This window comes from Ascaphus truei, chromosome 5 (genome assembly GCF_040206685.1).
Source record: "Ascaphus truei isolate aAscTru1 chromosome 5, aAscTru1.hap1, whole genome shotgun sequence".
In the NCBI taxonomy this organism is placed as follows: domain Eukaryota; kingdom Metazoa; phylum Chordata; class Amphibia; order Anura; family Ascaphidae; genus Ascaphus; species Ascaphus truei.
The window spans coordinates 128,269,413-128,284,158 of record NC_134487.1 but is presented as its reverse complement, the minus strand read 5'-3'; the positions used below and the strand labels follow the sequence as shown (position 1 = coordinate 128,284,158).

Below are 14,746 nucleotides of genomic sequence, written 5' to 3'. Positions count from 1 at the left end.
CAGTATGGATTCTGAACATCACATTTAAAGCAAGATTCATTATCAAAATGATACACACTTAAATAATAACACACACACACACACACACACACACACACACAGTTATAACAAGGATCCACCAAAAAATAAATACAAATAAAAAAGACATTTCATACAGTTAATGTGTTTATCTTTTTGTATTACCTCTGGTACAACATTTTGATATTCCATTTGCAGAAGTTTCAGGAAACCATTGTTCAGCACCATTGTAGGACTGAGATTATCCATCAAAACACCATTAGCACCAGATGGGTTTTCATGAGACCTTGCTTCTAGCGCATCTCCAAGAGATTCTTTAATCCACTCAGTTGTTTGATTTAGTGCATCTAAGAGCAATGAAGTTTGGGTCATAGGTCATGTCAATGACAGCTTAACGTCAGGTTTCCTACTCTAGAACTTTACTGAGAGGGATTGCAATAGACCCCCAGTGCCATCTTTTACGTGGTACATTACCCAATGAATAGGCTAACTGATAATTGTATACACTCCCTGCAAAGTCTTAGGTAACCACGATAGGTAAATAGGAGAATGGACAGGGCAGAGGGAGCCCAAAATGCCCCCCCTCCCCCCAACCCCTTGATAAATGAATATCATACATACCTCCCTTTTGGTACAGCAAAGAAAGAGAAGTTTACCCACCCTAAACACTGGCAACACCATTTCCTGTATTGTTTCAAGGTTGACTAGGCATCTTAAAGCCATACAGGAAAGTTGTCACTTACCTGGTGTTTTGTCAAGAATTTCTTGAAACTTTACTCTTTCATATTCTACTAACTGGCGCTGAAGCTGTGGTCTAATGTTCTGGATAGTGTAATTGACCATATCCATTTTCATGAGATCCAAAACATGGAAAACATCCCTGGAGAAGGCCAAGAAAACGTGTAAATGGGAATTGCATAGAAAGGCAATTGGTTAGTTTAAATCTAGTGAATTTTCTTGGAGAAAGCACTAGATTATAAAGTGGGAAACCATAGCGACAAACCCAGGCACAGTCTGTGTAACCTTGAGTAATTCATTTTAATGTTTGGTACCAAACACATTAGGTGACCGATTGCAATCTGTTTAGCTAAAGGCCTAGTCTTTCCTTTATTATCCCTCAGCCTAAGGTACTATGAACACTTGCAATATTATATAAATATGAATGGCACATGGAGAATACATTTACAAGAGACAAAAATACACCAGCAACAATTATGCAACCCCCTTTATAAACTGTTGACAGATATGCTATTAATAACTCTGCATGTTGTCTTTCAGTGACCTTCAGACTCATGAATATTTTAGTTAGTTGAGGCATGTAAATGCTGCACTTAGGAGCGGAACCACATACATGAACACTATATGGCAAATTGGGAACTGCTTCACTTTAGGCCTTATTTACTAAGCGGTGTTCACCAAAAATATATGTAATTGTGGATCACAGGCAGTCTGTGGGTTCCTAAGCCCATGTGGGTACTGGGCACTTCATAAGGCCCCAAACTGCACCTCAGCATGGTTGGCATAGCTATTCATTACAGCAGGAGCTTCAAAAGTCGGTCCCCACAATGCTTTGCATTCACAGCGGCAAGGCATTGTAGAGCGTGACTTTGGAAGCTCCCGCAGTGATAGAAAGCAATGCCACACATGCTGTCTGCATACATTGAGCGGCTTTAGTAAGCTTGTGTTCTCACCATAAGCTCAGGACACCATACTGCCGGGGATAGGTGAAACAGTTTTGTTAGTAATAATCTGATGAGTAGGCAATGAGATTTTTTTAATTAGGGTTTCGAAGAAAAATAAAATTCTAGCTGGGGTACACAATGTAAAAGCGATTGGGTACCACAGCTCTAATGCATTACTAGAAACTTTATGCTGTGTTGAGATGTTATAAAAGATCTCATTTATATTTTTAACATGTGGTACACGGTATTAAACTTATCTATGAAGATTTTATAGGTAAATCACACCAGTCTTTATTATTTTGCACTTCATGTGCCATTTTTTAGTGGAATTGTAACAAATAAACAAAAGACACCCTGTGGGCAGCACTCGTTGTATGCAAATATGAATTGGTGATAGATTTAAAATTAAAATGCTTTAATAGTATAATTTAAAATAAATGTCAAAATTGTGGAAAGAATGGACAACTGACTGTGGTGACAAAATACAAAAAACAGACAAAAATATATACAATACTGTAACTTTAGTTATTCATATTTAGTCAATTCATATTTGCAAACAACGAGTGCTGCCCACAGGGTGTCTTTTGTTTATTTGTTACAATTCTGCTCCTTCCCTTTATTGCACCGTTGTCGATTCTTTTTGGTTAGAGGCTGATGCGAGGGTTTCTACCCCTTTCCCCTTCCCCATTGTTGTGCCATTTTTTAGTGGAGAAAGAATAAATAAAATAAGGCCTACTAACCGTAACATCTGCACAATGTTACCACTTGCTTTCAAGTTTTTAACATCTTCATCTCTGATGGGAGCACATAACTTTCCCATTATATTAATAACGTAACTTCCAAGTTTTGGGATATCAACCGCATTATGTTCGGCTTGCTGTCTGATGAAGTCTGCATCTAAGACTTCACATATTTGGGTCCGCAGTCTGTTTGTACCAGGAGTCAAGAAGGAAAGCAAGATCTAGAACACAAGTTATTTAAAAGAAATTACATGAAGAAGGTCTACATTTAAAAGAAACAAATGTCCGACGTTAAACAATGCTCTTGGATATTTAATGGACTCTGAAGAATAGGTGGAAAGAGATAAAGACCCGTGTATGTCAAAATTCCTTTACATAATTCGAGGAGTTTTCAACATAAATGGGCAAATATTTTTTTAGCTGTTGAACCGAGCAATTGGCACAGAAGATTTACTCTGAAACGGCTGCTCCACACCCGCTGTACAGATTTACTTTAAACAATCTGACGCTGAGTTATGGGGGGCAGAGAACCAGAGAGAGACAGAGACATGGAGACAGTTATAGACAAAAAGGAAAAATGCACAGAGGGAAATTGTTGGAGGAAAGTGTTGATATTTTATTACATTTTATTATATTGCATTTGTACTGTGAAGCGCTTTGTACATTAATGGCGCTATATAAATAAAGATATACAATACATAACATTCTTAGTCAAATTAATTTTTGCCTGAAAATTCAATAATGATGCTGTAAAAACCATGACATTTACCTCTTTAATTTCGTCAAAAAGTTTTATAGCGTGTTCATATTGGGGAGGATCTTCATTAAGTTCCGACTCCAAACAATCCCAAAATGCTTTATGAACAATTTGCTTAACTCTGCCTTCTAAGCTGTTAGACAGACGGAAATAGAAATAGATCAGTAATGTATCCCGATGTATAAAACAACAAATGTAGCGTGTCACGTAATTCTGGCCTGCTCTCCTCTTTAACCAATTTGGTGGAATACTTCAGTGATAATGCGTTATCGTTCTCGCTTTTGCATACCACAGAATGAAAATCATCGCAAACAATCACAATGTAGAACAGGGAAAAGTCTATCTTCAGACGTGGAACATGTGCTCTTCCTCTACTTTCTCATGAAGATCTGTGCTACAAAACAGGTCTCTAAGGTACTACAGCGTGCCTTTCTACATGTTTTAGTGGTATGTAGACCTGTAAACTATTACAGACTGCATTGTACTTGATATATTACAAAAATGTAGTTTGGTTATAAACTGGGTATGATACTGATTAACCCCCCAAAAATACTAGTAAAGCAGAATTGGCTCAACTTGTTAAACTCTCTTCCAGTATGTTGTATGTTTAACACATACTCAAGTGCAGCGGAGCGCAAACTGGGGGGCGCCTCTGCAACTCCCTTGCCTGCTCTCCGGCAACACGTCGCCATGGCAATGCAGCATTAAATGACGCGGCGGGGTCAGGCGACATCACATTACCCGCGACGTCATTTGACGCCTAGTCATTGGAGAGGGTGGGGGGCGCGCGACCGCTGCGGCTCCCGGGGAGGGGGGTACAGCTGAAGAAGTTTGCGCACCCCTGCTCTAGCGCTTAACATATAAATAGCAAATACAAATATCACTTGTGAGCACATTCACATATCTCAGACAGGCCCGCAACGCTTAGCATACAATGCTTCCACTGCAGCAAGGGATGCTGGGTAATGACATGGAAGAGAGCACACAGTGTGTCACTTTTTTTTTATCAATAAATAATTCAGGTGGTATTTTAACATTGTATTAACTTCTTTAACATTGCAATTCATAATTAGTTAAATTAAGGCATGTTCATTGTGTAGTAACATCGCTCAGGCAGTAAATCTGTGTGACTGAATTAGAAATAATTGCATGGAATGCAATGGTGCAGCAAATGAAGTATTTGTTGACTTCAAGACAATATAATGAGACACACGATGATGGGAGTGATAAATCTGGTCTGGAAGCAGGACAGATGACAGAACAGGTCAACTGGACCTTAAAATTAGTAACATAGTTAATAACAAATAAGATAGGAATTCAATTTCCAGTTGAAATGCTTAACTAGAAATTGTGCACGAGGTGTGGGCATTAATATTTTCTTCCGTTATGATGGCCAACTGATGTTTTTCCCCTGCACCCACGTTAAGCTTTATTTATATTTCATTATAAACGTAGGAGTGCTGTTTCTTATACACTATTAACATTTTAGCAAATATTTATTTCCAGAACCACGATATTTCTATTTACTATACAACAAAACAAGGACATTTGATAAAAGCATCATATTACATAATGTACAGTGTTCATTATTTCGGTCATTACACCCCATGCTACCCTGACTGATTTAGTATCAAAATAGTCCTGGTCAGGCATAGCATCCATGCCATGTAGTCAGTGCCACTGCACCGAGCCCCACGATTACAGAGGCCCCACCACTCTCCCCCAGAACAATTAAACGGATTGCCGGCAGGAGAGTGCGGGGCCTCTAACTCTCTTACCTTCTCCCGGCATTCCCCCCATCATTATGGCTCCGCAACGTCAAATGGCGTCGCGTTGCCATCACAACGGGACGTCATGGTACCATGTGGCGTCACGTTGCCATGGTACCATGTGGCAACACATTGCCATAACGTGACGCAGCACGATACCCCATTGTCAAGGCAACAGAGCCATAATGACACGACCATACATACAGGGGGAGATGCCGGGAGGAGATGAGATGCCGCCGGAGAAGGTAAGAGCCAAGGTCACACACAGGTCACTGCGCCTGGCTCTGCAAACATCCCAGCTGGCCCTGCCTGTAGAGTTGCTTCTTATCTCAGCATTGTCCCTTTTACACCCTCTTCCAAGACCTTATTATGAAATCCTACAGCAGATTTACGCTGTAGAGAAAGATGCCTTAACCACCGCAATTTTAGAATTTCTTCATTAGGCATGAGACCAAAACAAAATATATAATGTACATGCAGTGTTTGTATTACTCACACCTAGGCTTCTGGGACTAATTTTAAGAGAGGCTGAAAAAGAAAAGAAAAAGAACGCACAACCACTCAGTGTAGTATATATAGAATATATTGAAGTATAAAAAGGGTAAGTATCGCCTCATTTTAAAACACTAACATACAGATATAAAATATATAAATAAATATATAAAAGATTACAATGTATCAAAGCTGTTACATGACCAATTGCTTATTGGAATTGCTCTTGAAAACGTCAGTACCTGGCAAATTGCTTCTGCCGTGCACTTCCCCAACTAATGTAATCTGTTGTAAAACTGTTTAGAGAGGTCATATGATGTTACAAATGCCCATTGCAGTGCTTGGAATAGAACATTATTAAAAACAACCGTACCTGTTTTTAGGAGGATCTATGTGATCCAGGTGGAAGTTTTCATTTGCAACAATTTCATGGGCCAACTTTAAATTACACATGTTCCTTGTGGTCGCCATCATTTCATCAAAAGTCGCCATTTTTGGAGGACTCGCTGTAAGATGTAGGTGGGGGTGGGGGGGGGGGGGGAGTGAGAGAATAGAAAAACAACATTATGGCCCTGCATTCGAAATCAGGATGCTGCCTCACTAATTTATTTTTAATAACTAATGTTGCAGACGCCTTTTTCTGATATGTTAGTTCTGATTTCTATTCCTCCCCATGAATGATTTCCAGTCCCCGGGAAAATATAAAAGGACAAAAATGAATGAAAACAATCCGTGACCTGTTCTAATCTCAAAACAGTAGAGATTATTTATCTTATCAAGTTATAAATAGCACAAATGTGACAAGTATTTTTTTTCATCCATTCTCTACAAATTTCAACAACTGTACACAGCAGATCAGTTAAAAAGGTCATATTTCTAACAAGATCGAATCAAAAATACTACACCAAACGTTTCACATACTGGTGAAAAAAATATAGCTATTTACCATTTACAATTGTGGCAAAAGTCATGCAGATCTTACATTTATAGTCAGATTTGTGTTTTGGCAAAAAAAAAAACCTGTATTTTTCATGACATTGGATGTTGCCACGTGTCTGTGTCTGTGTATGTGTCAACCCAAAACAATGATGGCAATTAAGAATCTGCACATTCCACTGTTGTATATACATTGCATGCCAACATTAAGATGCCATAACATGGAGTATGAATGGTTCTATAATAGTAGGTGTAATAATAATAGTTCATGCCAAATGTAACATGCAATTAAATATCTCCGTTATCTTTCAAAGAAAAACAAAAAACTAGCTTACAGACTGGGGAGGCCTGTTTGCTGGAAGAGTCACTGGTAAAGCTCTGCCTGGGGGACTCATTATCGCTGGATGAAGACGCCATGCTTTCAGACCGCCGGGAGGTGTCGGAGTCGCTCATCTGGTCCTCATTTCCACAGTGTTTTTCATTACTGAACGGCATTTTATAAACAGTGTGGAGTAACCTGTAAAGAGAAACACATTTTTTTCCAATGATTCACACACTTGTGCACATTCATTGGAATAACACTCATGGAGTCCAATGCATTGCAGGAAGAGGGTTATTAATCAGTGTAATGAATAATCAAATCACCTGTGTGTATTTACTTTGGTAAAATTAAACAAATGCACAGTGAGTTCTGCAGCTTTATAAGCCTCAATTTATTTCTATGAGGTAAAGCTATTTCTGTACTGGGATTGCTGAAGTCACTAGACAACATTCAGTAAGAGGATTAGCATTACACCGTGAGATTTGTGGAGCGTTAGTCTCCCCTTACAATTTAATTAAACATGGGACCTAGCTGAATATCTAATCTGCAGTCTAATCAAACTGAACCTCTGTGTGGGCAGGATTCCCACTTTCTGGTCAGTCCTTGGTGTCAGATTGTTGCCGTTCATATTGCCATATATAGAGCCAAATGCCCCCTTTAAGGGAACACACCAATTTAAGACTCAGCGGCAATAAATGAGTTAACAGTTAACTCAGTCCCCCAACAGGTCAGGTTTGCAAGATATCCCTGCTTCAGCACAAGTGGCTCAATCAGTCCCTGGCTCAGCACAGGTGGCTCAAGGGCCACCTGTGTCAAAGCAGGGATATCCTTAAAATCTGGCCTGTTAGGGGGGGGGTCTTGAGGACTGAAGTTGAGAACCCCTCAGTTAACTGCTTCTGCTGACAGATGTGCTGAAGTGCTGGTAGCAATTGGATGAGAAGTTTGAATGTTTAAATCAATCAATGTGTGACAAGAATGATCTCGTCGAGGTGTTCATCTTTTTGGAACAAGCAAAGCAGAACTGTGCCAACCAATGACTGTAAATGAAAGACAAGTGGTTATAAGAAGCTATTTCCTCCTGCATAAAATATTTTCACATATCTAGTTAATATATAACTGTGAGGTTGAAGTCCAATTGGAATCAAACAGCTATACATGGGTTGACTTTCTGGTAGTGAGAGAAGTAGACAAACCAGAAAGATACCCTCGCTCTGCCTCTTGAATAATGTTTTGAAGTGAAACTTCTTTCCAGGCACAAAAATCGCCTTTCTAGGAGACGGAAGTAGGTTATGGAAGTGACGTCAGTGCTGGCAGATGAGGCCATCGGGCCGCCCTAACCAACATTCACCTCCATGCCCACATTCGTCCAAGGCGATCTGCGCGTGCCCTCTCTCGTTGATGTCCCTTCTCCCCCATCCAGCACGCATGTGCACAAGTGTCCCCTTCAACGCACGCGCAGAGGCTCTGTGAGCACATTCATACCGAAAGACGTCCCCCTCAACGCATGCGCAGAGGTTGCGCATGAGCAGAAGAATATTCCGTTCAGTGCACATGTGCAGAGGTGTCCGGCGCGCATGTGCAGAGGCCTCTGGAGTTCGACAGTGCGTAGCGTATGGGCAGCAGCACCAGAGGACAAGTGGACACGGAGCCGAGACCAAGCACACCCATACCCACACACACAAGGAATTCACAGTTAGTGCAAATAGCCAATACAGAGGGAGGGGGGGCGAGCACGTGCGTTCTAAGTCAGATTTCATTGCGTTTTGTCAATGAAATTGTATTTTGATTTTTAATTAAAAACATCTCCAACACAAATACAATTTCTGTGACAAAACAGTGACAAAAGATAAGAAGTTTCACTTAAAATGCACATGCTCGGCGCACACAATTTTTTGGGAGTGATGCTTAGCAGAGATAGATACTGAAAGCCAAAAAGTAGAAGAAAAATATGCCAGTTTATAAGCACTCGGTCCCCCTTTGTTACAGATATGCGGTGGCTGCAAGTATGCAGTATGGGCGAGAAAAAATATAATTTGTAGTTACATATGACATATGATTAAGCTAAAATAAAGTGTATCGTACAGGGATTCTCAAATAACGGACTTAAAATGTCTACCTTTGGAAATAAAAAAGTGTAAGCGTCTGTTGGCTAGCCTAACCGACCGCTGCTTGTGTGCGTCTAATACATTTTTACCCTTTGCTTTAGAATCGTCTCTAACGGGGGACAGAGTGCGCTAGTGCCACTAACAGTGCATCAGTACCTAGCACCCTCTGACCACAAGATGTTAGATACTCTATTGGGTACTGACAATTTAGATACAGTAATTTTGTAATTACTAGCTCCGTTCTGTATCTCCTCCACAGGACATTGTGTCCTTCAGATGCGCTAATCATTTAAAAACAAACAGAGTATAAAGTTACCATTTAGTACCTAGATGTGTGCCAGCCAGAAAACAAATTTGTGGCAGAGTATCAAGCTTTGGGGAGGGGGCGCCTGAAACTGGCATCTTTTTCTCCTACTTTTTGGTGTCGTTAATGAGAGAAGTAACCGAGATTCCACCTAATCACGCTCTAACCAACGTCCTTTTTATCAGCTCTGAAACTTGCCCCCTCCCCCACCCCCAAAGGTAATTAGGTTGCCTAGTAAATATTAGTTAGACCGATGGTTGTCAAACGTATCCTTATGGCCTTGAGCCAGACAACGATTCTAAGGCAACCACCAAACATTCTATTCATATGCCAACTACTGAATGCAACTCAGTTACAAGTGCACTGGTTGTTCCTAATCCCAGGTATGGCCTGTAGTCTCTTGTCCTGTTGGAATGCAGATTTGTTGCAGGTTGATTCATTTTAGCGAACCAACACAGGTGTTCTTCATAAATGAAATGAGAGTGTACAGAGCTACTGAAACCTTGTAGGTTTCTTCAAGTGTACAGCAGTGGTGAAGGGAGGACGCCCCATTTGCAATACAATCTAGGTCTTTATGAACGTATAGATTTTTACTAGCATGAAGTTTAGGGCAAACCATGGCTCAAAAAATGAACCAATTGCAAACTAACCAAAAAGTAACTATTCTATTTCAGTCCAAGTTAAAACTACTGAAAAATACGCTACAGGGAAATAAAATTGACTTGATTTGACAAAAAGAAAACAACACAGTCGTTCCCCTAACCAATACTCGATTTTCTGTTGTCATTCAACTGGCTGTAAGGGGATAGGACACAAGCACCAGCTGGGAGACGGAGCCTCTGCAAGTGAGACACTGGTCACCTTATCCAGACCTTACAAGGCAACGCTTCACAAGCTGTTAAGACAGCAGCATATGCCATTTACAGACATAACAGGACACATTCAAAATTAGAATAGGGCACATTAAACTAGACACATACAACACTGCAGACATGTATAATGGAGATTTAGGAGATCAAGAGCGCATATATATGAGAGACACACACAGACACACCCCCAGTGGCACTCTTGCCTGGGTGCAGCTTTAGGCTGAGTTCCCAGTGACCACGGCTGCACGCACGCCAGAGCGCCTGGCGGCGCGTGTACAGGTAAAAGCCGCAATCTGCGGTCTAAATGTAGCAATGGGATGCGTGGTCATGACAGGGGGCGTGGCCATGACGGACGGTGGGGCGCAGCCATGGCGGTCTACATTAGCAACCAATGGTTGTGTAGATAATCAACCATGTGACCGCGTCACTGCAGGGAAAGACAAAATCCTCGTCTTCCCTTCCAGTGATCGCGTCATCGCGCTTTGCGTGCCCACAATAACTGGGGCCTGCCACATAGAGGGCTGTGCTCTGGTGTGTAGCGCGCAAGCCATAGCGTGTGCAGCCGCGGCCGACTCAGTCTTAGATAGCAAAGTGAGGCCAGGTTCATTAAAGTGTTACTTTCATTATTTTTAAAATATGTTCAGCGAGTGCCTGTATTTTGGATCATTTATTCACTTTATCTACAGCTGCACCCGGGCAAATCTATATTGCTGTATGCAGGAATGCCACTGACCTGTATTTGGTGTGTACAATATACATTACATTTAATTCTGTTATATACCCTCATGGATATCTCCTATATCAAGCTACTGACATTTGCTTGTTCACGCTGCAGACATTTCTCTAGCGTCAATTTTCCTTGGCATAAAGTGTGAAGAAGATGGTAGCCGCATCTTTTAACGCTGATGAGAAACTCTTAAAAGGTCACCTCGGAGAGCTGGCATAAAAGTAGTTTGGACAGTCCTTTAGATAAGTCTGGGAGATAATGTATATGAGGTGGATAGATGGTGCCGGTCTGACGTGTGTGGGAATGACAACACCCCATAACATTAAATCGGCGGCACTCAAATCATCTCTCAAGAAGTCAGAGCGACATTTCAAGTTGTTTTACTATTACAGAGTGAAAAAGTACACCCTGCAATAGTAAAATAGTTTCAAATGTCCCTGATAATTTGAAGGATGACGAGTGTGGTGAAGCCTCAGCCTGGTTACAATAATAGTAGTTTGCCCAGTAACTCCTACCCCCTTCTCAAACCGCTCACTGATGCAAAGCTCCGTCATACACTGCAACACAAACTGAACTGGACTCTCTTGGCGTGAACTTAACCCTTTCGAAGACGGAAGACAAGAGGCATCCGAGTGTCGTTGGACTTCCAGGAATGGAAGTAGAAGGGGCTACACCTCCATATCGCTCCCTCTGCGATCTCCCCTAGGAAACTAGCATGACATACCCGGTGTGTCATCTGGCCCTGGTGTGCTAGCCCTCATGACATAAATAATGTCCATGTGAAGGGTAGCCTAAAGAGTAGTTGTTTTGCAACGAGTTGCTGGCTATAAAACCACTTTGCCTTTTGTTTCAACATTGCCCCTTATTCCCTGTAGATTGTAAGCTCTCAGGAGCAGGGCCCTCATTACCGTCTGTATCTGCTTGTGCTTAATTGTATGCCATTCTGTTAATGTAATATACACAACCCTGTACCTCCATTGTACCGCGCTGCGGAATATGTTGGCGCTTTACAAATAAACGAACAATAATAACAATGTGCAGTAGCTCTTTTCTGCAGTGATGTACACAGCACTGGGAATAACTCAGTAATGAAGAAGTGAATACCATATTAAGTTACCTCCTGCTCCTTGTGACCTTGGGTTAGTCACTTTATCTCCATGTGCTTCAGGCAACAAAAAATAGTTTGTAAGCTCTACAGGGCAGGGACTGTTCTATGTACAGCGCTGCGTACACCGTCAGTGCTATGCACCAACAAAAAACATAATAAAGCCGTTTGCGGTGGAGCAAATATTTTTTTGTCATCCAAAACTTAATATTAACATTACAATAGTAGAAAACATGGAGAGGTAGTCGCACTCTTCGTGTTCAAAGAATGCTCAGACCATTTTAATGGGATTCAAAGACAAATAGTGGCAAAACTTTTCAGGATACAAAATTAACCCTTCCTCAGGTAGGTATGTATATATGTGTGTAAAAAAAGCAGCAAGCACTCCAATATAGATATCCAGAAAGGCCTGGTGCTAGTCCCATCAATAATGTAAAGAGTACGTTACCATCCAGCAGGGCAGCAGAACAGCAAAGAGAGACAGCACTCAGAGGTAAGTCAGCAAAATAAAATCCAGATTTTTGTGTCTGTTTCAATACATTATTTTGCTGACTTACCTCTGAGTGCTGTCTCTCTTTGCTGTTCTGCTGGATGGTAACGTACATATATATATCTCAAGGTGCAAGATCGGTGTAGAGACCCAAAAGGTTGAAACAGCTGTCAGCAGTTTACTGGTGATGCAGTTCTTAAACTCAGGCTGAGCTGAGAAGCTGTGTAATACGGCAGGAATACATTTATAGGGACCCATGTTAAAATGGACATGTGTGTGTTCCTTTGCATGTCATTTCCCAGAATCCCTGGCTGCAGTGAAAGCACAGTATGCAGAGAGACAAGGAAGCCGCGCTCGTGCTGCCTGGTGACGCAAGTCGTGTGGTCAGTGCCCCTTGCAGCTGGATGCGTGGAGAAACTCCCAAAGAGCTCCTATGCGAGATCTCCCAAGGGCGAACTCAACAAAAAACGATAAGAAGGATGCACACCGTGCACCGGGGGTCAATGAAAAATGGCAACAATCTGCGTAAAATCCAAAGAGGACCTAAAACAACGGTCTAGCAACCAATAAAACACAATTATAAAATATATATATATATAATCATAACTAAACAACAAATAAAACGAATGTCAGATAGCAAAAGCTACTGATGACAATTTGAAACAACAATATAACTGCAATAAGTTAAATAATACAACTAAGCAATGCATAAAATAAATACATCATTCTGTTTCTGTAATATACATAACTCTGTACCGCGCTGCGGAAAATGTTGGGTTTTACAAATAAACAATAATAACAATGTGTAGCAGCTCTTTACTGCAGTGATGGACACAGCATTGGGAATAACTCGGTAAGGAAGAGGAGAATACCATCGTAAGTTACCTTTCCTTGTATGGATTCAGCTGAGAAACTCAGTTCATCCACACGCAGGGAGAGATGTTCCGCCAAGCTGCTTCAGATCAGGCTATGGACATATAGGCTGCTTCAGATCAGGATATGTACATATAGGCTGCTTCAGATCAGGATATGGACATATAGGCTGCTTCAGATCAGGATATGGACATATAGGCTGCTTCAGATCAGGATGTGGACATATAGGCTGCTTCAGATCAGGATATGGACATATAGGCTGCTTCAGATCAGGCTGTGGACATATAGGCTGCTGTTAGAGCAGATGTTGTGCTTGTTGCTCAGCTGTGGACATGGAAACAAAGCGTGGCAGGCTCTCAGCCGGGATGTTATGCTGCTCCAAATCAGGATGCCAATACAGCGCTCAGCTGCTTTGTTTCTGTGGCTGATCAGACGAGTGTGTCTACAATGGGGTTACTCAGATGATAATTTCTGGGATGAAGATCAGATGTGTGGGGGTTCTCCGATGTTTTATTGTAGTTAGGGGCACCCACGGGGTTCGGGCGTTTTGTGGAGTTGATTTCTGACGTCCTCTTTGTGTTGTTCGGGTTTGCTGCAGGGCTTAATGTCTCTTTAATCCCGGATATGTTTTTGTTACAGAGGCCTCTGATGTGGTACTTGGGTTAATCTCAGGGTTACTGCTTGCACTCCGGGGTTTCCTTGAAAATCTCTAGCTCAGGATTCGTTTCTTTCTACTTTCCACACAACACAGGCGTATTAATATCGTAGGCTCTGATGTATTCTTATATGTGCAGCTCAGATTCACTTCGTGCTCGCCAGCATTTCCCTGCGTATTATTTGTATGTGTGAGTATATAGCTCAAGTTCGTGCAGTGTGGTATATATCCCTGTATATAGCTCAGGTTCGTGCAGTGTGGTATATATCCCTGTATATAGATGTATATGCAGCTCGGGCTCTTGCAGTGTGGTGTATATATCCCTGTATATGTAGCTCGGGCTCTTGCAGTGTGGTGTATATATCCCTGTATATAGATGTATATGCAGCTCGGGCTCTTGCAGTGTGGTGTATATGTCCCTGTATATGTAGCTCGGGCTCTTGCAGTGTGGTGTATATATATCTCTGTACAGTATATGTAGCTCGGGCTCTTCTCCTGTCCTAGTTCTTCTCTGATGTTGTTGTTGTTGTGCAGGAGCAGCAGCTCTCGGGTCGGTCTCACAGCTGATCGCTCAGGAGGGGGTGGCGTATCTCAAGCCAAACACCCAGTTAACGTTACAAACAAGCTCCAGCCCTCTCCTCTCGCCCTAGCGCTGTCCCTGTGTCACTGGTCCCTGTGACTGCTCGCGAACCTGTTTCTACCTCAAACTGCCCCACAACTTCGACGAAAACATAAAAAAAAACAACAGCAGCCCGAATGGTATCGCCCAGGTGGTGACGTCACGTGTTTCCGGAAGTGGAACGCCCCTCCCCTCCGCGCGGGGTGCTGGGGGCGGAGCTTACTAGGTCTTATGGCAGTTAACCCCTTCCGCGCCGGAGGGGGGACTCACGCAATGCCTTTGC

The 14,746-nt window shown here is 41.9% G+C and overlaps 1 protein-coding gene and 1 long non-coding RNA gene across 2 annotated transcripts in view; one reads left to right on the top strand and one right to left on the bottom strand.

Annotated features, from left to right (window-relative positions):
- LOC142495349 (uncharacterized) overlaps nt 1-7,014 on the top strand; it is a 21,242-nt gene extending 14,228 nt beyond the window's left edge. Inside the window, exons 2-3 of the long non-coding RNA XR_012801721.1 lie at nt 3,492-3,611; nt 6,709-7,014. This is a non-coding gene — a long non-coding RNA (uncharacterized LOC142495349). The remainder of the gene's footprint in view (nt 1-3,491; nt 3,612-6,708) is intronic.
- The window catches only part of TCP11L2 (t-complex 11 like 2), a 24,694-nt gene extending 9,948 nt beyond the window's left edge, over nt 1-14,746 (bottom strand). The window contains exons 1-7 of the mRNA XM_075600707.1: nt 13,202-14,746; nt 6,730-6,911; nt 5,832-5,964; nt 3,210-3,330; nt 2,441-2,661; nt 762-898; nt 184-365 (exon numbers count right to left, since the gene is read on the bottom strand). Of these exons, the coding sequence (XP_075456822.1) occupies nt 184-365; nt 762-898; nt 2,441-2,661; nt 3,210-3,330; nt 5,832-5,964; nt 6,730-6,889 (954 nt within the window). The 5' untranslated portion in view covers nt 6,890-6,911; nt 13,202-14,746. The remainder of the gene's footprint in view (nt 1-183; nt 366-761; nt 899-2,440; nt 2,662-3,209; nt 3,331-5,831; nt 5,965-6,729; nt 6,912-13,201) is intronic.